General features: G+C 34.6%; 3 protein-coding genes across 9 annotated transcripts; 2 read left to right on the top strand and 1 right to left on the bottom strand.

The window, feature by feature from the left end:
- Positions 1-3,108: 3,108 nt before the first annotated feature.
- Positions 3,109-10,261, bottom strand: LOC133295058 (3-methyl-2-oxobutanoate hydroxymethyltransferase 1, mitochondrial). Of its 4 annotated transcripts, none has more exons than XM_061493838.1 (7): positions 10,161-10,261; positions 9,739-10,018; positions 7,179-7,590; positions 6,275-6,481; positions 6,046-6,192; positions 5,575-5,628; positions 3,109-5,489 (listed from the first exon to the last, which is right to left on the bottom strand). In XM_061493838.1, the coding sequence occupies exons 3-7, from the start codon at positions 7,587-7,589 to the stop codon at positions 5,226-5,228; spliced, it is 1,083 nt and encodes a 360-aa protein (XP_061349822.1). In that variant the 5' UTR covers position 7,590; positions 9,739-10,018; positions 10,161-10,261; the 3' UTR covers positions 3,109-5,225. The 4 variants fall into 4 exon arrangements, with proteins under 4 accessions (XP_061349822.1, XP_061349821.1, XP_061349823.1 ...); XM_061493837.1 differs by having other exon boundaries at positions 9,739-9,797; positions 10,161-10,244; XM_061493839.1 differs by lacking the exon at positions 9,739-10,018 and having other exon boundaries at positions 10,161-10,242.
- Positions 10,262-14,902: 4,641 nt separating this feature from the next.
- LOC133295086 (sphingoid long-chain bases kinase 2, mitochondrial) lies at positions 14,903-18,820 on the top strand. 4 transcript variants are annotated; one of them, XM_061493879.1, is made up of 12 exons: positions 14,903-15,051; positions 15,196-15,272; positions 15,434-15,487; positions 15,570-15,629; positions 16,354-16,431; positions 16,568-16,614; positions 16,723-16,763; positions 16,922-17,006; positions 17,091-17,205; positions 17,353-17,475; positions 17,568-17,668; positions 18,218-18,820. In XM_061493879.1, exons 1-12 carry the CDS (start codon positions 14,925-14,927, stop codon positions 18,342-18,344), a joined length of 1,035 nt encoding a protein of 344 aa, XP_061349863.1. In that variant the 5' UTR covers positions 14,903-14,924; the 3' UTR covers positions 18,345-18,820. The 4 variants fall into 4 exon arrangements, with proteins under 4 accessions (XP_061349863.1, XP_061349865.1, XP_061349862.1 ...); XM_061493881.1 differs by having other exon boundaries at positions 17,866-18,285; XM_061493878.1 differs by having other exon boundaries at positions 17,568-18,285.
- A 1,020-nt stretch (positions 18,821-19,840) lies between these two features.
- LOC133295134 (uncharacterized) lies at positions 19,841-22,305 on the top strand. Its single transcript, XM_061493930.1, has 5 exons — positions 19,841-20,210; positions 20,842-20,996; positions 21,423-21,489; positions 21,785-21,836; positions 21,929-22,305. The coding sequence occupies exons 1-5, from the start codon at positions 19,889-19,891 to the stop codon at positions 22,050-22,052; spliced, it is 720 nt and encodes a 239-aa protein (XP_061349914.1). The 5' UTR covers positions 19,841-19,888; the 3' UTR covers positions 22,053-22,305.

Raw genomic sequence — 22,305 nt, 5'->3', positions numbered from 1 at the left:
CCCCCCTCTTGAGTATTGAAGCCACCTGTCCAACAATTATGTGAAATAAAATAAAATTATCTGATTTGGATACCCGAATCAAAAGTTATGATGGTCTTTCGAAGTTTTACGGTAACATAACTAATGAGATTGTGCCACTTGGTAGTGAGTGCCGAGGGGGTAGGGGCGTCACTCAATTGAAAAATAAAATAAAACGTGAGTGACGTAGAGGGATGATCACAACACTCAGTGCGATGGGTCCCTCTGTAACACTGAATAACATTATTGATAAATACCGAGAATTAAATACTAAATTAAAAAATTAAAGAGATCAAAATCCTAAATGAATCAAAGAGCTTTTTGTACTGTAACATTCATATAAAAGTAAATAATCTCGTTGTACAGAGAGAGAGAAAAAATTAATGAACCCAATCATTTTCATATATGGGACTCACCCACTCAAATATGACCAAAATTTTTTTCTACAATAAAATCAAAAACATTTTTCCCTTTATATAATAGAGATTTAATTACATACCTATTACATAATATGTTATTTAATTACATAATATCACACAACAAGAATCTTACAATTTATTCAAGTTGCTTTTTAATATGCCTCCAGATTTGGAAGCTGTCAAGCGGGTCCAGAGAAAGCTTGTGGTGGGGGGTCACCACCAATGAGCTAAGACTACACCAACCATAGCAAGTGGATCCGACACCATGTCTCAACCCAAAACCTTAAGGTATTGGGTTCATGGATCCTTTCACTTATATACTCTTCACTTAGCTCATTACCAACCAATGTGAGACTCATCACACTTGAATATCCCAACAATCTCCCCCTCAAGTGTGAAACCCGCCATTGGTATGCTCCCCCTCAACCGAGTACCCCAAGCGCAAAGTACTCGATCCGTCTCCTAGCCAATCAATCACCAGGCTAGCTCGAGCCTAACTCGGCTCTGATACCACTGTCAGGCGAGTCCAAGGGGAAGCCCGTGGTGGGGGGCCACCAATGAGCTAAGGCTACACCAACCGTAGCAAGTGGATCCGACACCATGTCTCAACCCAAAACCTTAAGGCATTGGGTTCATGGATCCTTTCACTTATATACTCTTCACTTAGCTCATTACCAACCAATGTGAGACTCATCACACTTGAATATCCCAACAGAAGCCAACTAACTTTAGTATGATCTGGCCACAGTCAATTTCAAGTGGATCATTATATTTATACTATTTGAATAACTACTATGTTTTTTTTTTATAAATCACAAGTATATTTTACAGAAGACAATTTTATTTGAGTTGAGAACATTTATATCATGATGAGATTAGATTTTTCAAAGAAATTTTTTTACATTAATAAAAACTTCAACCAAAATTTTGTTTAAGCAAAATAAAACATATATCACTAACCACTTAAACCAACACCGGTTTAGTTGGTATCGGCCGCCCTAATGAATTCGATATCTCTTCATCCTCCTTAAGATCCACTACTATGTTTTATTTACTACTGTAAAATTAAACTGTATCATATTGTGAATAAAGTTCACTAGACTTTGATTCGCCTTATAAAATTATTCAGATCTCAGGTTTGCAATACGTTGAAGCTTGTGTTGATTTGAATCTTTTATTTGGATATGGATTTAGTACATGATTATATAAAGCAGTATAGTAAAAACCGGAATGAACCGTTGGTTTCTGAGGAGTTGTTTTTCTTCTCTTTTTCGTTGGTTTATGATTTGATATCCATCATTTTATGAACAATTTTTGACGTGGGCATTAATAAATGGGAAATCAACTTGTCATGTTGCAAGAAAATTACTATTCATACCTGCAGACACATCGATGGTGGGACCCACTAAAACATTAAATAAAAAAATAAATAAACACAATCTCTATTTTCGATATCTCTACAGGTATGGTTTGAACAATAATTTTTCTATAACATGAGAAGTTGATTTCCCTTAATAAATATTCCGAGACAGTTTTCGAGTGATGTCAATACTTTTATGCAATGGTTTATACTTCATAGTAAATTGGGAAAGCCTATAACACATAGCAAATATGAAGATTTTTCTTTATACCCAAAAAAATAAAATAAAAAATTTCTTGGTTGGTAAAGGAAACTGGTAACCGGCACAGATTGTCTTGCCTCAACCACTTTAACTTTCTGGTGTCTAACAAACATTGGACTTGTCAAGGAGACAGATACTTGGAAAATCTAAATATAATAGAAGGCTTGCAAAGTAACTGAAGATACTATACTATTGTAAGACAACGCTATGTTCAACACCAGCAACTGAAGTCCAAAGGTAGCAACAGTGACCATTTTTCACGCTCGCTCAAAAAAATTACCAGACTGTTACGCAACAGTAAATTTTTTCAGAATGTCACGTGGGATAATTCGCTACACTGTGTAGCGAAATATGCTTGCAAAAAATTCGCTACACAGTGTAGCGAATTATGCCACGTCAGAATGTACAGTCAGCAAAAATAACATGTGTCAAACATGTAGTAATTCGCTACACTGTGTAGCATATTATGTTCGCGAATGATTTTTTGACACGCGGCACACTTTTGCAGGAAAAAGCTGACGTGTCATAATTTGCTACTACTGGTAGCGAATTTGGTCTGCAATATGACCACGTGTCACAAAATTATTGACCACGAAATTCGCTACCAGTGGTAGCGAATTATGACACGTGACAGTCTGGTAAAAAACACTGTTCGCGTGGCATTTGGATAAATTTTTTGACAAAACGTGATATTTTGGTCACTGTTCCTTGTATCATACCCACTCCCACAACCTTGAGAAATTGTGCAAAATCAAATGTTAAGAGTCCTGAAAAGTTACATTTAGACAAAAGGAATTAAAAAATGAAAATGAGTATTTTTTTAGGGATTATGGTATTTGATTTGGAGAGAGCCAGAATTGTGAACGGGTGAGATGAGAAAGGAAAAAAAATCAAGGAATTGCATTGAATAAGAAATGAGAAAATGGTCCAGGCCTTGGTTACTCTCTGAGTCAAAACTGCAGTCAAGTGCCTCTTGACCTTAATGGTTGTTGGGCTATGACAGGTGGGCCCAAGTCCAACAATATAAAATAGTCCATAGTAGTTAGTTAGAGGGAAAAATGTTGTTATATAAGGTGATATGAGAGTGGGGTTTGGGGATGCATGTATTTAGAATATTTGGAGTGGATTTAGTTAGAAAGAATCTCTTGGGATCTCTTTGGCCTAGGTATATTAGCTTGAGAGTAAGTGAGGTCTTTTGGTGTTTATTTTCTGCATTTTATCTTGAATTGGTGTTTGTAAGCTCTTGATTTAGTAAATACATAGTTATAATTTTCTGGGTTCCATCAATTTGGTATCAGAGCATTTTCGATCCCAGAGGTGCTTTCTGGTTCAGATCTAAAAAAAATAATACAGATCTACAATGATTCTAGAATTTTATGGAGATGAAGATGGAATTAAAGCTTGGGGATGGTTTCTCGGGCTTGAACAACATTTTCAAGCAAATCAAATTCAAGAAACTGATATGCTGAATGAAGCTGTGAAGGGGTTGAGAGGTAGAGCGCTCAACTGGTAGAAACTTTGGAGTGGGTTCAGTCCCCATGTAAGTTGGCGGAGTTTTGATAGAGTATAAAGAGATATATACCTGAGATCTATATAGTAGATGAAGTTGAAGTCTCAAACAACCCAGAAAAAAAGGAAGAAAATGTAAAAGAAAGGCAAAAAAGGTAAACGCAGGAGAAAAAAAAGAAGCAATCAAAAAAGAAAAAAAAGAGGAAGGAGAAAAAAAAAGAACAAAAAGAAACTGACGAAGAGGCTGAAGGTGCAGCGGACAAGGTGAATAACGACGACAGAAAAGAAAAAGGAAAAAAAGAAAAAGAAAATCGAAGAAGAAAAAAAAGAATAGATCGAAGAGGCTGAAGAATTTACAGAAAAAGAGCAAGACGGAAAGGAAGAAGGAGCGCAAGAAGATGAAAAAAAGCAAGAGGTAGAGGTTGAAGAAGACCAAGTCAGATCTAGAATAGTGAGACGACGCGCGCACAGATCTGGAACCAGCACAGAAGAATTGTATAAAGAGGAAAGATCTGAGGTTGAAGAAGACCAAGTCAGATCTGGAATAGGGAGACGACGTGCGCACAGATCTAGAACTAGCACGAGACTGCAAGCGAACAGTGGCAACGATCACGAACGGTAGCAAGGACGACGGCACAAGGAGCTCAGGCCATCGACTTTGCTGCTCACCGGAGAAGATCACTGACCAAGGTGGAAGAAAGGGAGAAGAGAAGAGAAGGGATCAGAGTATCATTGAGGCGATCAAATTACGGGTCAAGATTTAGGGTTAGCTTCCACACTAGGCTTGCACTTACTAATTGGACTTCTGGTGAGGGAAGCTATGGGCAAGGCCCAGTAGTCAGCAATGGAAGACATGGGTCAACATTTACGGGAACAAGAAACTTAATCCAAAAAGGAGGCAAAATGGGAATTTCGTAAAGGAAAATAATGGGCTGAGTGGGGAAACCCATTTGGGGCCTCATGTGAATCAGAGAAGGCCTAATGTTTCTGAATTGCAGTTGCGCGCAGGTGAATTTCAGAGGAGGACCTATGACCCGATTGATAACACGCAATTGTACGATTTTTGTTTAATATGCTTCAAGCAATGGGATCCTGGTGAAACTTTGTGGCAAAAATGTTGATCTCTCCCTTCACCTTGAGGACAAGGTGAATTTTGGAGAGGGAGTATTGTTGGGCTATGACAAGTGGGCCCAAGTCCAGCAATATAAAATAGTCCGTAGTAGTTAGTTAGAGGGAAAAATGTTGTTATATAGGGTGATCTGAGGGTGGGGTTTAGGCATACATGTATTCAGAATATTTGGAGTGGATTTTGGGAAAAGATCTCTTTGGCCTAGGTATATTGGCTTGAGAGTGAGTGAGGTCTTTTAATGTTTATTTTCTGCATTTTATCTTGAATTGGTGTTTGTAAGCTCTTGATTTAGTAAATATATAGTTATAATTTTATGGGTTCTATCAATGATCAAGAGGAGAAGAGGAAAAACAAGAAAAGCAATTGAACTATTGAAGCAATCTGGCCTAAGAAAATGGCATTTATCTATCTATCTATCAGTCTTCTCCACTTCTGTTCAATTATTATGTCCCTTGAATTTGTTCTGCCATTGAGGAAGATGAAGGACATCAGATGAAAACAGAAGGGTGATTCTGTAGCTTTACTAAATTATGACTTTGGTGGGTTTCCTTCACCAACTGATTTGGTAGGATCCATCTTTTGAACTGCTTCAGATGCCGCAGATGCTGCCTTGTCTAAACCTAACCTTTGCAACTCATTTAAGAAACCATTAGCATCTGTTTCACTGATTTTGTACGGGCTATGGTGAGCATCAGGAAATGAACCATTTATCACGTCTTCCTTATACTCTAGTAAAGCTTTATTCATGACATCTCCAACACGGGCATACTGCTTACAAAATTTTGGAGTAACCTGTAAAAGATAGATCATCTACACTTTAGCAATGAATCCTGTAATGATTGAAAGAAAAAACTACGTTGAGATTTGCTATATATACCTTTGCATGGTGGGGGTGTTGTAGCATACCAAGCAGATCATGGTAAACTAGCACCTGCATGAACAATAAAACTAAATTAGAAATCATCAGCTTTCCCCAAACCCTTTCGTCTCTTCCCCAAAAGAACGAGTGTAATGTAAAATTGTAAACTGACAAATAATGCTTTGTTTAATTATCTCAAAATAACTGAGGGGTAATCGAATTAGAATTCCATCCATGGCTACTGGTAGTCAAGAGCCTCAATATCAATCTTAACATCTCCAACTCAATAATATCTACATACATAGATATGAAACTGAAAATATCATTTAAGAGAAACAATTTAATTTGAGCCAGAAAGCCTAAAACACAGCAACTTGATGAAGAATACAAGCCTTCAAATAAAGGAATGGTTGTATGTTTTTAGCTAATCCACTCATCTCTAACTACAGTACATCTTAAGAATAGAATATTAGCTAAAAGGGCAATCACCTGTCCACTGCAGAAGGGTCCAGCCCCAATTCCAATTGTAGGAATTCGAAGGGCTGCTGTTGCTGCAGCTGCCACTGGTGGAGGCACACATTCTAGAACAACAGAAAAGCACCCAGCTTCTTGAAAAGCCAATGCTGCCTCTACAACCTACAAAAGACTTATTCCTTTTACGACGACAATAAAATTGTTCAAATGCCAAATAGATGCATCATGCTAGAGAGAGATAGACCTTAACAGCACTAGCAACATTCTTTCCCTGAGGTCTAAATCCCCCCAAAACACTAATGGCCTGGGGAGTAAGACCGACATGCCCCATCACAGCTATTCCAGCCTCAACAATAGCTTTTGCTGCAACAATTCTTGAAGGGGACCCTCCTTCCAATTTTATGGCATCCATTCCTCCTTCTTTTAAAATACGAACTGCTGTATGCACTGCCTGCTCATAATCAAAACCAAAACAGTTAAAACCATTTCATCAACAGTGAGTGAAACAAACACCCAAATCCTTAATTCCTAACATGTTTCCACAACCAACAACCAAACAAGTGTCATTTCATGTCCAAAAGAAACAAATTTCACTTTCATTGAAAATTACCAAACTTGATCCAGAAAAAACTCTGATTGAAACAAACCCATGTCCTTAATTCCAATTTTGTTTTGACATTTCAATGCCAAAAATAATGTGAAAACTGAAAAGCATACACCCTTAAATAAATTCTGAAAAAAAAAGGGCTAACTTTCTCATTAACTTTTGAAAAACTCAACCAAATCTTATGCCTGCAACTATCCCAACAAGTCAAAAACCAAACAGGTGTCATTTCAAGTCAAAAAGAACAAATATCACTTTAATTGAAAATCACCAAACTCGTTCAAAAAAAAAATCCTGATTGAGACATAACCCTATGTCCTTAACTCCTATTTTGTTTCAACATTTCAACACCAGAAACAATGAGAAAAACATACACCCTTAAACAAATTCTGAATGAAAAAAATGCAAACTTTCTCATGAACTTTTGAAGAACTCAACCAAATTTATGTCTACAACCATCCCAACAAGAGCCATTTCAAGTTCAAAAGAAACAAATTTCAGTTTGATTGAAAAAGATCAAAATTGAGGAAAAAAAAAATATTACCTGATTGGAACTGGATTCATAGGTCCCAAATGGCAAATCAGCAACAAGAAGAGGCCTTTTAGCCCCTCGAGCCACGGCACGACAATGAGAAAGCATTTCATCGAGCGTGATGGGTAGCGTGGTGTCATGTCCATGAACCACCATGGAAGCTGAGTCACCAACAAGGCAGATATCAATACCAGCCATGTCTAGGTGCAGTGCTGAAGGGTAATCATAGGCAGTGACCATTGTGATGGGTTCAGACTTTCTGTGCTTCTGCCTCAAAAGGGTCAGTGTCACTCTTTGGTTTGCATTCTGGGACATGGGTCCTGAATACACTGTGTTTTCAGGGACATTGCTCATGCACCGTATGTGCCTCAAAAGAGAGGAACAAGGCCTTGTTGCTCTGAAAAAACACTTGAGGCTACCCATTCTGCAAGAGGGATGGATCAAGTTTTGATGTAAGTTGAACTTTTTACACTTCTCTTTTTTATATTAGTTAATAATCCTAACTTAAAATGATAAAGATATTATTTGATAGAAATAGTAATTAGAGAGAGAAAAAAAACTTGTTTTTTATGTAAAGAGAAATGTTAATAAACCCGGCTTGCCAGGCTATGGACTCCGTCAGAGTATTGGGTCACTGGGTGAATAGAATGTTAGGTGACAGAGTATCATACAGCTAAAAGAGAGTTGAGACAAACCAGAGTTTCAAGACACTGCTAACCACACAATTGGTCAGGGAAGTGTAAACCAGTGGGAATCTCTCTGTGCTACGCAACGGTGACTAATTAAATAACCACTCACTTTCCTAGACACCAATGATATAATTAACTTTATCTTGATTTCACCGGTCAGGAGAGCAAAAAATACGCCAATTGAAGTGACATACAAGATTTATGTGGAAAACCCAATCGGGAAAAACCACGGGCAAGATTAAAGAAAATTTTCATTATGTGAAAGAAATTACAACCTTCTCTAAATAGAAGGAGAGACCAATATCACTCTCTTTTATACTAGGAGAATACATCTCATTCAAAATAACACTTGGTGTTTATCTCTCTAAGTTGGAATACCAAGAGAATTCGCTCTTAAGCTTGGATTTTGGGGGATACTTAAACCATTGGCACGGCTGCCTATTTATAGGCTGAAGCAAATGAAGCACTCCGCGTTGTTGTGCCTTTCCTTCCTTGTGCAAGTCAAATTGCACTGCTCCAAATTCAGCCACCATCCAATGAGCCGATTGAACATTTCCCTTACACAAACAAAAGACATCGTCCAAGTCTTCAAAGGAATAGTAAAGCAATGTGCTTTACTTCCATCATCCAATCCAAAGCTTACTGATATAATAGTAAGTTGGTCCATATAAAACAAAGTTAAAAAAAGTGGCATAAGCCAACATCCGTGCATATGTTAATCTCCCACTTAAAGTCACTTTTGGTGAGCTTTAAAAATCTTTTTTCTCTTGCCAGTTTCATGCTGCTTACGTTTCTAATAGACCATAGGACGATCAACACCATATGAACTTGTCAACATTGATTGGTTTTGTCATGACATCTGCCAGGTTATCTTTGGGATGTATCTTCTGCATATCCACACTCCCTTCCTCTACTACTTCTTTGACAAAATGATATTGTACTCCTATATGCTTCGTCCTTGAATAAAAGGATGGATTTCTTGCAATGTGGAAGGCACTCTGACTGTCCCAATACACAGTAACTAACTGTTGTTTGTGCCCTTCCATTAACCTTTGAATCCTAATTGCTTCCTTGCATGCTTGAGTAGCTACCAACTTTGAAAGATTTTGAAAGCTCACCAAAAGTGACTTTAAGTGGGAGATTGACACATGCACTGATGTGGCTAAAGCTACTTTTGTTGACCTTGTTTGCATAGGGACCAACTTACTATTATATTAGTAAGCTTTGGATTGGATGCTGGAAGTAAAGCACATTGCTTTACTATTCCTTTGAACACTTGGACAGTGCCTTTTGTTTGTATAAAGGAAATGTTCAATCGGCTCATTGGACGGTGGCCGAATTTGGAGCAGTGCAATTCAAAGCTTACTAATATAAGAGTAAGTTGGTCCATACGCAAACAAAGTCAACAAAAGTGGCTTTAGCCACATCAGTGCATAGGTCACAGGATAAGTATATGCAAATCTGTATTTAATACTCAAAATTCCAAAAACATACTGAAATACTAATATCTTATCATAAGCAAAATAATCTTCCAAAGGCATTGAACTAGACACTTCATTTTCTGTACATGGAACTGTATAGTATAATGAAAGCTTGCAAAGCACAAATGAGGGGGCACTTAAACAGTTTGTTACATTGGCTCGTGTTCACAGTGAACTCTAAGAGACTTCTTCTGTAATGGACTTGACAGTGTTTTGGTCTTGCCCTTGGAGGAAAATCTATTAAATTCGGACACTGAGTTGGCTCTTGAAGATTATTTAGTTAAAAGGGAAAAAAAAAAACCAACCAAGGCAGAGATAACACAACCAAATTGTCTGTGGAGAAAGATGGTACAATTTACCAAAATGGTCCCAGGATAAGGAGAAAGAAAAGAGCTTTCTTACCTTAGCCAAAAAATGGAAGAGTGTCACCTTCAATTGACAACCAAAAAGTGAGATTTTAGCTGTTGCAATGAAGGGAAAATGTTAGAAGGGACGATCAATAGTGATTGGATTGGTAGAGAGTTGAAGTATACTATTGTGGGAACATGAAACGAATCCAAGTTTGGATGATGAATGATATTGATAGTGAAATTGGTAGAATATAAGAAATAGCGGAGGATGAAGGAGCAAGTAGTGTCCTTTTTGTATCTCTTGTAATAGATTTGGTGAAAATGGTATTTCCCTGAAAAACAGAGTTAAAAATGTTGCGTTGTTCTCATCACAGCAATTTAGTTAAAAATATTGGGAATATTGCCAGAGGAGGAAGCAGAACAATCGTGGATGGAAAAGGCAACAAAACAATAAATCCAAAAAAATTACCTCACCTGTTTTCCGGCGGGATCCAAGCGGCGAGAGCGACGGCGGCAACAAGAGACAGATTAATTTGGATTCAGTGAACGGATTTAAATAGAGTAAGGGATTATTTACCAAGAATGAAATTAGCGTGTATAAAACGAAAACCTCGATTGCATTGCAAAGTTAAACGATTTTGTTTGGTTTTATTTTAGAAAAAAAAAATTCATTTTACATTAAATAACCGTTTTTGTTGATTTTTTTTTATTTTTTCTCTTATATAATACTTTCTCTTTTCTTTCTTTAATTCTGTAGAGGAGAGAAAGTAAAAAATTATTAAATTTATATTACAATATGATCATTTTATTTAAAATAATATAAATCATGTTCTTTAAAATAATATTTTTTTTATTCTAAGACAAATTTCAATGTTAAAGATCACATTTTTTCATTACAAGTGAACCTACAGTGTTTTGTGTTTTCATACATACCGGTTGATTTTTCATTTTTTCTCTTTTATGATACCTTTTCTTTTTCTTTTCTCCTAATTATATGAAAAAAGGTTAATAAATATATATTAATTATGGAAAAGTTCAAATAATTATTTTTGATTTGCCTTTTGAATCACTTATCTTCTATGCTTTTTTAAAACATTTATACTCGCTTTTTTTCTTTCAAGTCCTTTTTTAATAATATCAGGGTTTTTAATTAATATGATTATTCTACTCTTCTTATAAATAGACACTTCAATTGTTTTGTATCATCTTCTTTTCCAAACTTTGCAAGAGTGTTTTATTTTATCGTACAAAATTTCTCCAATTTCCTAAAAAAATTTGTGATGTTGCTAGGGTAATAGATTTTCATTTCCACTTGTTGTAAAAATTTAATGTATAAAATTTCAAGCAATTAAAGCATGATTTTGTGTCCAAAAAAAAAACTGCCCAACTAGAGAAAATTTAGAAACATATGAGGAGAATGTTAATTATAGGGGTGTGAAAACGGGTTGACACGACACGAATTCGACACGACACGAATACATCAACACTAACACGACACGGATTTTTATTCGTGTCAAAATCTTCAACACTGACACGAAACGAATTTTTTGCGGGTTGACACGACACGACACGAATAACACGCAAAATAGGGGTCAAAACGGTAATTGACAATTTTTTTTTAAAAAATGGATCGAAATTAAAAAAAATTAAAATAAAATAATTTTAAAAAAATACGGGTCGACACGAACACGAATACATCAACACGAATTTTTTACGTGTCATTTTTTCTAACACGAACACGACACAAATTTTTTTGCGGGTCAACCCGAACACGAATTTTCGTATCGTGTCGCGAGTCGACCCGCGTGTCAAAATCTATATTGACACCCCTAGTTAATTACTCGTGACCTTCGAAGGTGTAAAGAGCGTCTATTAAAAAAAAAAAAAAAGGTGTAAAGAGCAGTACTGATACTGCGTAGATCAAACAACTTCACAGTTTCATCCGAAGAACCCGTAGCAAGAAGCCAATCTTTAAAGGGATTGAAAGTCAAGCAGTTAACTAACAAGATATTATCCACCATAAAAAGCTTTATCAGTAAGGGTTATTGAGAAGAAGAAGAAAGTATGAGCATTTTGCAAACGCTGCAAAACCACCAAAAGATTGTGAACTCAACAGAGTTAAATTAAAAGGATAAAGGAAACTAATGCACAATGGAGAAAGAACATTAGAAGAAGCTGACAGATTGAAAATTTATGAAAGATTAAAAAAATCTCTCGGCAAGAAAAAAAATGAAAAGCCAATGAAGTGATATAGCATCAATGTACAACTGGAGAGTGGATGAGTGTGGTGGTCAAACTTTGTCGCGAATCTCTGTATATGATCAAAATATATAAGTAAACATAGATTGATATCAGCACCTAACACAAATTAATATTTCTCCTAAGTTTGTTTGTACATCATAAAATAGTTCAACTGGTTCAACTTCCCTGCATCTTTCCACCTAACAAGTTTTTTTCCTTCACAGGCTATGCTCATTTTTAATAAAGTTTTTTTTTTTAATTTCCGACATTAATTTCCACAAAATTATCTGTCATTTTCAAGACACAATAGCATTCTAACTCTTAATTAACAGTTGTCGTGATCAAAGTCATTTTCTCATAAATCAGAGAACACATGAAAACTTACATATGATCAAAGTATGTTACCCTTGCAAAGTTTGGGGGAGAATATGACATAAAATAGATGAAGTGCATCTTGATAAGAAGGGTAGAATAGTCATATTAATTAGAAATCCTAAACACGGTTAAAAAGAATCTTGGATGAAAAAATACAAAGGATATTTGATAAAAAAAAGCAGAGGATAAGTGATTCAAAGTCAAACCACAAAAGGTTTTATTGTAACTTTTTTCTATTAACTATCAGGGTCTGTCCTGTTACTAGATATCTTTTTGTCATACAACCTGTTTATAACTATATACTATGGGGAGTACATAATTATAATATTAAAATTACTTTTTTTTCTCTCCTCTACATTAGCAAAAAAAAAAGTTAACTTTAATATTATAACTAGAAAAAATTTCAAAAAATCTCATTTGAGTTTTCTCAATTATCATTCATTTTCCTCACAAATTTTTTGAATCATTTATATTCTTATTTAATTTTTTTTATCACTTACCCCTGACTTAAATTTTCTTTATCACTTACCCCCTCACTTAGGGGGGTAAATGATAAAAAAAACTTTAAGTCAAGAGGGTGAATAATTCAAAATTTTGAGGAGGAGATAAATGATTATGAGAAAAGTTACAAAGATTTTTTTTTTGTGAAGTTTTTCTTTATAACTATGTACTCTTAGAGTAGATAGTTACAAACGAGTTGTACGACAAAAATATCATTCCTACAACATAATACTTATATTTCCCTAACTATTAATGGAGAAACGTTTTTACTTTTGTTGAAGAAAAAAATTATCTGCCACACTCACATAAAAATGAATGAATTTTTTCTTCTTATAATGAGACACACTTACTTTTATATGAGTATGATAGAGAAATTTTTTTGCATAAAAGCAGAAACATTAAACCCATATATTAAAACATAGTACTTGGCATGGAATGACAAATTTTTCCCTATAAATTAATAAATGTTTTCCCTTGAATTTTTACTTATGTTTGATTTTCTGTGAACCGGCCTGGTCATTGTTTTTGTCAAAAAAAAAAACTGGTCGAGTTTTATCGAATCTATTGTATGATTGATCCATTGCTTAGCTCGCTCGGACAACTTATATAGAGTATGTTTGAATGGGCTTTTTTTAAGCCAAACATTGCTTCTTCTTTTTTAGAAAAAAAGTATTTATACTACAAATTGGAAAATGTTTCCTCACATGCCAAGAGACAAAACAAATGTGAGGCCCACATGTGTTAAAAAAAGAAAGAAAGTAGAAATGCAAATTATGATGGGTCAGCGAGAGAAAGTTTTGTTTTCGCATAAGACTCGTTTAACCCTAAAAAGTTAGATCAACTTACAAAATTGTGTCTATAAATCAGTTATAAAAATTGGATCAATCCGGTCCGGTTAACCGAAAAATCATTAAATCAGTCATATAATCGGTTCATTTTTCATATAAGATCGGTCATAACCAGTGTGACCCGGCTGATTTTTGTGAAAATCAATGATCCAATTGATTTAACCAGTGACCCGACTTAGTTCATAAAAAAAAATATTTGTTCTCATCAATTGATGACTTTTTTTTTCACTTTCACACATAAATAATTTATTTTCTTTTGAAATATTTGGGTGATTTGTTGCTTATTAACTTACATAAGTTATGTACTTACAATATTGTGTAATATTATCTTCGTTATGTAATATGCAAGGAATTTTGATTTTGTTTATAGATAGATACTGTCTATTGAACCTGAAGTACTCGTATCACAAGTGTTATATGATTGATTGATCTTTTATTGGACAATGATGTGTAATTTATTATTTTTCATATTAAAATATTTGAAATTAGTATCATTTTTTTTACATGTATTTGAGTATATTTATAGTTTTTTAATATAAATTATAGATTTGCATATGCTTATTAGGTCATGCGATTGAACTAGTGACCCTGTACTTAAACTGCCTCAATAATTAAGCCAAATGTAATAACATTTGCTATATATTTATTGTTTTTTATTTATAATTTTTTATTGGGATCTTTATGGTTATTAGATCAAAATTAAATTAATGACTATAAAATTACATTAAGTGGTAAGTGTTTATTTGATTTAGATAAAAAAATATAAATATAACCTCGCCTATTAATTTTTAGAGTAAATATCTTTTGAGTCCCTAAAAAAAATATGGTCCTTATTTTAATCCTTTACATAAAGAAATTATCCTTTTGGTCCCTATGAAATTCAAAGTAGACCCATTTGATTGAAATCATGGTCCCTCACAAATTCAAAAAAGATCCATATTAATTCCTCAAAAGGACTAAAACGGGTCTACTCTGAATTTCATAGAGACCAGACGACTAATTTCTTTTTATAAGGGACTAAAGTGAGGACCGTATTTTTTATTACACATCCAAAATAATATTTACTCTAATTTTTATAAATGCCCACCTATTTAATGTTTAACACAAAATTTCCAACGTTAGATATATATATTGCCACATATACCATAACACCAAAATTGAACAGAATCATATTATTTTTCTATTTTGCATTGGCAGAAAAGGATAGCGTTGCATATTTGTAATTGACTAATTGTGTTTATCAGAATCAGTTTGAGAGCACTGGGAAAGAGGAATGTCCATGTCGAACCCAATCGTTTTCAGATCAGAGCTTAAACCCATGGCACCGGATCTCTTTCCCGGCCTCGGTTCTTCCTCTTCTTCTCGCCAAAGGGACCTCGTTTTCGTCGTCAATCCTTTAGGTTTTTTTCTCTCATTTATTCTCTGTACGAATATCTATTTTTGTTTTTAATTTTTCTATTTTCTTTGTTTTTGAGCTGAAATGAATGATGGGGTGTTGGAAAAGTTTAAATTTTGGGGGAAAAGTTTAAATTTTTGGGTTGCAGGTGCTAATGGGCGCACGGGTAAAGAGTGGAAGAAGCTACTTCCATATCTACGGTCTCGTCTTGACAAAAAATGCAATGTGAGTCTTCTTCGTACTGTGTCATGAGTTATTATTATTAATATTATTATTATGATGATGATGATGATGATGATGATGAAATCTGCAAATTCAGTTGCTTCTGTTTATTTGCAAATTCTTAAGACCTGAGCTTTTGCATTTATTTTTTATTTTTTAAACAGATATGTGAATCTCTAACTTCGGGTCCTTGTCATGCCATTGACATAACTAGAGAGGTTAGTTTAAAGGGTTGAAATCAAATTGTGTTTTCTGTATTGGTTCCACTGAGTTAATGAGTTGTTATCCACTTATTCTCAGGCTATAAGGGAGGGGGCTGATGCTGTCATTTCTGTTGGAGGTGATGGAACTCTTCATGAGGTGCAAACTGCTTGCATTTCCTCGCCTTTTCAAATTCTTGAACTTGTTTTATTAAAGTATTGTCACTGATGATATAATTGAAGAGATTTCTTGCCATTTATAGTTCTACGTAGTTAAGTTCCTGAGGGAAATGATTGACAAATTTCTATCTTATTGAGAATGTGTTCAACTCAACCAAGCTTAGCTTTATTAGAGTATATTGTAAGCTTTAGCTTAGCTTTTCTGTAGAAGAGGATGTTGCGGAAGCCATTGATGGATGAAATGGATCAGGTCCTCAAGATGAGAGCTCTGATACCATGTCAGAGTTTGAGGAGAAAGAGAAAAGAGAGAGAAGATGAAAAACCCATTCTATTGATGTGTAAAATATTCTGACGAAAGTGATACATGAAGGCTCTATTTATAGAGCATAAGACTGACTCTGATCTGATCAGATACTCTAACAAACTAACTAACTAGAAACAGAAAGGGAAAATATTCTATACAATCAGAAGTATAATAGTCAAGATACATCAGTGATTAAAATACAGAAAAGCTAAGCTAAAGCTTACAATATACTCTAATAAGCTTTAGCATTACTTCTATAAAACCTTTTTGTTTATTTGCAAACGGTTAATTAATCTTAAGGACAATTATTTTTGAAGAATTTCAACATTCTTTGTTGATTGTTCTCCTAGGATTTGTTAAGAGAGAATAGTCCTTACACGTCACTGTTTATTATAAGCAGGTTGTTAATGGTTTCTTCTGGGCTGGAAAACCTGTTGTTAGTCAAATTAAAGAGCCTACGAATTCAACTGCTCTTGGTGTGAGTAATTGTCATCACTCATCAGAATGCAGTATTCTCAGTTTTGACTCATTGCATTTGGTGTTACTTCAGTCATCTGTAAAATGTCTCCTGAGTGGAACTGTGAAAAATATAACTACGTTCTGGCTTTTTGCAGCTCATCCCCCTAGGAACTGGTTCTGATTTTGCGAGAACATTTGGTTGGTTAGTTTTTGTTTGCTGTTGTTCTTCTTCTGCTTCTTATGGAACATATTTGCTCTCTATATATATATTATAGAAGTAAATGGAAACATCTACTGTGGCTTTTCCCAGGAAGAATGATCCTCACGAGGCCATTGAACGCATTGCCAGAGGTTTGATTCCCCCCCTTCTTTTATTTGGCTGTTTCTTCTTTATTGTTATATTCTGTGTGTGTTATAACTCAATCTTGGCAAAGCTTTCCTCAAAATTCTGTGTTACCTTGTATGCTTTAGTTTATCACTTAAGACGTGCTAATGTAGGAGTTATTTAGGGTTGAGATCAAGCATAGATGTTGGTGTTATCAGTGGAGAAAGTGGCAAACATCATTACTTCATAAACGTTGCTGACATTCATTTGTAAGGATAGCTTCCAAATTTCAGATTAAGCTTTCCATTGCATCGATCATCATATCAAAATGCATGCTTGACAAAATTTGGCAGGAGTGCAAAGGCAGGTTTCTATGCTTCTAGGTACAAGAGATTTGGTAACCTATGTTATATCATTGGTGCATTGCAGGCCTTCATGGGTCATCATAATCAGGATCTCAGAATCAAGGTCAGTGTAACTTATTTTCCCCCATGATATGAAAAGGTCTAAGCAGTTTGTCTAAAGTAGTCTTGTGTATTTTAGTTCTTTCATATGCTTTATGTAAGTGCATCAGTAGTGTGGGTTACACGAGTGTTACAATATTTGAAAATGCAGGTCAATGAAGGTGAGTGGGAGAAATGTCCTCAAGTGACGGCCCTTTGCGTTGGAAATGGAAAATACTTCGGTGGTGGCATGAAAATTACCCCAAATGCTAACCCTCATAGTGGAAATTTAGAGGTCAAAATGCCCTTGTGTAAAATCTCGGTGATGAAGATTATCATCTTTTTCCAACAATAAAAAAAGCTTATACTTTTATATAATTTGTGCAGGTTGTGATTCTTCAGGACTTTAAGTGGTACGATTTTGTCCTGAAATTACATAAGCTGTACAATGGGACACACCTAATGGTAAAAAATGTATCATCTAGAAGGTATAATCTTTTCCAGAGAATGCATGATTTCATTCTTCATGGCACTTTCATTTGTTACTTTCTAGTTCTTGATGATTGGTCTCTGATGACTAATGAATTTGGATTACATGGTCTTCTTAAACTACTAGCCTAATGATATAAGTGGGTCTGGACACTTCACTCATTATCCTCTATAACCTATTCTTATGTTGATGCAGGAATTTGGACATAGATTGTCTTTGTTTGAGTGTATTGTTTGGCTAATTATGGCAGTTAGCTTGACATTGTAAATTTGTAACTGATTCAGTAGATTTGTGAACTGGTGAACATTGTTAACAAGCTGATTGTTTTGGATGTTAGGGTGGTAAAAAAACACAACTGTTTAAATACCTGTAGCGACCTTCATTGGGTTTGGTTTTCTTGATAATTTATAATTTGATTTAACTTTTTCTGTTCATTGAAAGCTAGTATTCAAATTCATTTCCTTTTATCTATTTATTTTTAGGCTTGCTTAGGTTTATGATGGTACTCATTCAGAGTTTTTATTTTTATTTATTTATTTATTTGTAGTGTGCTTTCTATTGAGGTGGAGGACATTTCAGGGAAGGGTGTTTATATTCAATCTGATGGGGAACATTTGGGGTTCCTTCCAAAGAAGATTTGTGTTCTGCCTTCTGTTATTGAGATGATATGTTGATTCAACTTGAGAATAACAGGTTCAATGAAAACTAAGAAACTGCAGAATATCAATTTAATATACAGGGATATTCATTGAGATTAAAAGTGAAGCTAATGAATTTTCCCCAGTGGTTTATATCATTTGCCCGCAATTTCAGCATTGGTGAAGCACACAACTCAGATGCATTCTTTTCTGGATATTTTGGAGAAGAGGAGGATATGTTAGGACTTAAAATTTATTCATTATTTTATGATGCTGTTGTTGCGTTTGTGGAACTTGCTGGATTCAAATAGAGAGGAAAAGAGTTTGTATAATATATGTAGGAATCAGAGTAGACTGCTTAAATTTTTTGCAGCAGGAGAATGATGGCATTTAGTGTTGCATCATGCATATGGCACAGCCAGGAACATATTGTTAATGTTGAGTTAGCAATGTGTTGACATATAGTTTACGTATTTACCTGTAAAATGCTTCTAAAGTATGACAATTTACTAAATGGCATAGAATAAAAGTTCAATATTATGTTTTACTCAATATTATGTTGTGTATGTAGATTGTTGAGCCGCTAAAGATGAACCGTTATTTAATCTTCATCAAAATCCGTATTGAATCCCTTACAAACTAATGGATGTACGCATACTTGTGTTATTGCACAAGGATTTCAGTTTATAGTATAAGAAAATGGCTTCAAAGTGGAATTAATTTCAATTATTTCTAAATTAATTAGTATAAATTATTATAATGGGAACATTAGGTTGGATATTAAGTACATTGACAACTTGATATATATATAAATATTAAAACATGGGAAAAGGGTTTGTTCTTTTAAATGACACAATTTATGTTATTTCACTCTCATAAAAATATGGGATTCATACTTTTATATTTTTTTGTTCATTCTCTCCTCCTTTATCTATCTCTTTCTCTCATTTAAAATGATACAATTTTACATCCTTTAAAATAATACACATCTTTCTCTTAAAACATATTACAAATAGTTATAAATTTGTGTCCTTTAAAACTTATAAGATAGTTACATGTAGTAAGAATTTCCATACAGATAAAAAAAAGTCAATTTTTCTAGTATTAAAAAATTGTTATCACCAATGGATCAATTGACGAAAAATTATTCCAATTTAACCAATGGTCTTGAGTTTAACTATATATAATTGTGTTAAAATTTCATTGGAAAAACTTTGCCGTCCTTATAATTTTGTGTGGCTCAAATCCGAATTAATCAGCAGAAGTTCTATGGGATATTGAATGATTTATAATTTTTTTAATTCTATTCTTAAAATGTTACTATGAATGAACATTTAAAAAAAAGAAAACTCTAAAATAGTCCATCGATTCCAAATTATAAAATTTTTCAAATGCCAGCATTTTTGAATTGATTGCATATTTGCATCACAATCAGAAAAAAGAAAGAAAGAAAAAGAAAATGCATTGTTTGTGTGTTTTTGTATGGCTATCATTAACTGGAAGCTTAGATATTTAAACAAACCGCAGGTAGCAACTGTTTCTGTCACACTTGCACTCACTCTTTGTCCTTGTCTTGTTTCATGGCATTGGCACCTGTTGCTTCCTTTGCTTCAATTACCACTACTCACCACAGCTCTTTGTTCTTTCAACCGAAACACCACCCTAGAATCCATAGGTTTCGATGTAATGGAACAAACCCAAATGAAGAGTCCAAACAACCACAGAACAATGCATTTCTCAAGCTAGCATGGTATAGTTCTGAGCTTCTTGGCATTGCTGCCTCTGTTTTCCGTTCCCCGCCTAATGAGAAAGCTCCTCCTCAGAGGCTTCTGGAAACCATTGATCGTGATGCAATTGTCGACACTATCAAACAAGACTTCCAAAGATCGTATTTTGTCACAGGTTTGCACATACCCTTTTGCTTCTTTTCTCTGGGTTAATTCCAATTTCTCCCGTTTTGCTAAATAAGCTAAATAAAGTGTTTAATTAAATGTATTGGTTAATGCTGTGCTAAATATGCTATAAGCCTATCATGTGTTTGGGAAATATCCTTCATTTACTTTTTTGGCAGTTGTTTATCAATGTTGTGAATGTGTAGTAAAGAATATTTAAACCCTTTATGTAACCTTGGTTTCTTTTAATCAAGTCAATTGAGATTGATGAAGTGAAATATATTGTGAGTTGTGAGTTCCTACTGCATCTTCAGGGTTTGATGAGTTATATAATTTGTTGCTTGCTCCCACATGCCATCAACTGTCTTGGTACAGGCAGAGACAATATCACTGCTATAATGTATGCATTTAGGAATTATTGCACCCAAAACTTTTTGAGTTGTGGGGGTCTGGGGGGAAAAGTAACACTGAACTCAAAAAAGGGATAAGTGTATGTTCTTTCATACATGTAACCTCCAAATGATTGCTTCCTATATAATGACTGACATAAAATCAAGCTAATACTAATTGGTATTTTCTAGTTAATAATTTATTTATATTTAGATGGTTCACATAGTTAATCTATTCTTCCCAACCTTCAGGAGATCTCACATTAAATGCTTATGAAGAGGATTGTGAATTTGCGGATCCAGCAGGCTCCTTTAAAGGGCTTCAGCGTTTCAAGAGGAACTGCACTAATTTTGGATCCCTTCTGGAGAAGTCAAATATGAAGCTTATGAAGTGGGAAGATTTTGAGGTCAGGACAACCTTTGACAATTACTCTATTGTGAATGAATCCTGCTATGTGTTATTTAACATGACTAACTCATGTAAGAAAATTTTAATTATTTATGAACAAATCAACATTTATCTTTTTATCACTCTTTATTTTGATATTTTTTCTCTCTCATGTCTCATTAATGTTGATTTGTCCATACATGATTAAGATCCTCTCACAAAGTCATGTTAAATAATGTATGAGAGGATCCATTCCCATTGCTTTCCCAATTATGTTTTGCAAACGGCAGTCATAGTCAATGAGCATGTTTTGCTGATTACATTTGCTTCGTACTACACATCTGCCTTTAGAAGCTCGAAAATTCTGAAATTTCAATCTTTATGATTACCTGCTGGCTGTTTCTTCAAAAAGCTTAGTGTTTTTATACATATGGTTCCTTGACAGGATAAAGGAATTGGCCACTGGCGATTCAGCTGTATCTTGTCATTTCCTTGGAGGCCTATTCTTTCGGGTACATTTCAAGCCTTTCCATGTATATCCCACTGGTTGAACCATAGAGGCCAAAAGGAAATTGTTTCCTTGTAGAACTCACATTACTAAATGTATCTGCATTTCACTGGAACCTCCTGCTTTCTTTCGTTTTTCATAGTATTGGCTGCTAGTTCTCATAAACATACAGCAAAATGCGGATTCAACAGTAACAAAGCAGCATAATTCATCTTATATACTGCAGCAACTTGATCATGTCATTTAGTGCTGCACAATGCTTATTTAATGAAATTTGACCATGTTAATATATGCTGCAGCAACTGGATACACAGAATATTATTTTGATGCACAATCTGGAAGGGTATGCAGGTGAGAAAAATGTTGAATTGTGATGGTGCATGCTTCTACCTTTTAGTGTTATCATTTTAGCAATCATCTAAATATCTATGAATAATTTTCAGGCATGTGGAGCACTGGAATGTTCCAAAAATGGCTTTGTTCAAGCAAATTCTAAGGCCTAGCCGTGGATTTGGCTTAAAAGATTATATGAGTAGGTGGTTGAAAGCTGTGCAGGTGAAACTTTAAATTACAACGGTTTTGTGACAGTGTCAGCATTTTAATATATACCTGCACAACTTTGGAATTTAGATGCTTGGCTTAACCTGATGAAGATCTCGTACTACAAATTACTTGGACGAAGGATCAATTTGGATATTCCTGGCATTATTGGTATGAAGAACTGATTATAAAAGTGTACGGTAGGAATTCATGACATTGTTGTAATCTCTTGTAAATATATGGTTTCCGGAATAATTATGTGTGGGAAAGTGGCTTTTGT

Source organism: Gastrolobium bilobum, unplaced genomic scaffold (genome assembly GCF_033153095.1).
Source record: "Gastrolobium bilobum isolate Gb01-03AN ecotype WA unplaced genomic scaffold, APGP_CSIRO_Gbil_v1 utg913, whole genome shotgun sequence".
NCBI classification, from domain to species: domain Eukaryota; kingdom Viridiplantae; phylum Streptophyta; class Magnoliopsida; order Fabales; family Fabaceae; genus Gastrolobium; species Gastrolobium bilobum.
The sequence above is the reverse complement of the archived record's forward strand: the minus strand, read 5'-3'. Positions and strand labels throughout refer to the sequence as shown.

Excerpts from the sequence above, each read along its gene's own strand:
- LOC133295058 (XM_061493838.1), bottom strand. The coding sequence starts at position 7,589 with ATGGGTAGCCTCAAGTGTTTTTTCAGAGCAACAAGGCCTTGTTCCTCT. Across the intron at positions 6,482-7,178 it reads ATGAATCCAGTTCCAATCAG|GCAGTGCATACAGCAGTTCG; the intron begins GTAATATTTTTT and ends GATTATGAGCAG. Across the intron at positions 5,490-5,574 it reads AACACCCCCACCATGCAAAG|GTTACTCCAAAATTTTGTAA; the intron begins GTATATATAGCA and ends TATCTTTTACAG.
- LOC133295086 (XM_061493878.1), top strand. The coding sequence starts at position 14,925 with ATGTCCATGTCGAACCCAATCGTTTTCAGATCAGAGCTTAAACCCATG. Across the intron at positions 15,630-16,353 it reads GTGATGGAACTCTTCATGAG|GTTGTTAATGGTTTCTTCTG; the intron begins GTGCAAACTGCT and ends TATTATAAGCAG. Across the intron at positions 17,206-17,352 it reads ATCAGGATCTCAGAATCAAG|GTCAATGAAGGTGAGTGGGA; the intron begins GTCAGTGTAACT and ends TTGAAAATGCAG.
- LOC133295134 (XM_061493930.1), top strand. The coding sequence starts at position 19,889 with ATGGCATTGGCACCTGTTGCTTCCTTTGCTTCAATTACCACTACTCAC. Across the intron at positions 20,997-21,422 it reads TGAAGTGGGAAGATTTTGAG|GATAAAGGAATTGGCCACTG; the intron begins GTCAGGACAACC and ends GTTCCTTGACAG. Across the intron at positions 21,490-21,784 it reads TTGGAGGCCTATTCTTTCGG|CAACTGGATACACAGAATAT; the intron begins GTACATTTCAAG and ends TATATGCTGCAG.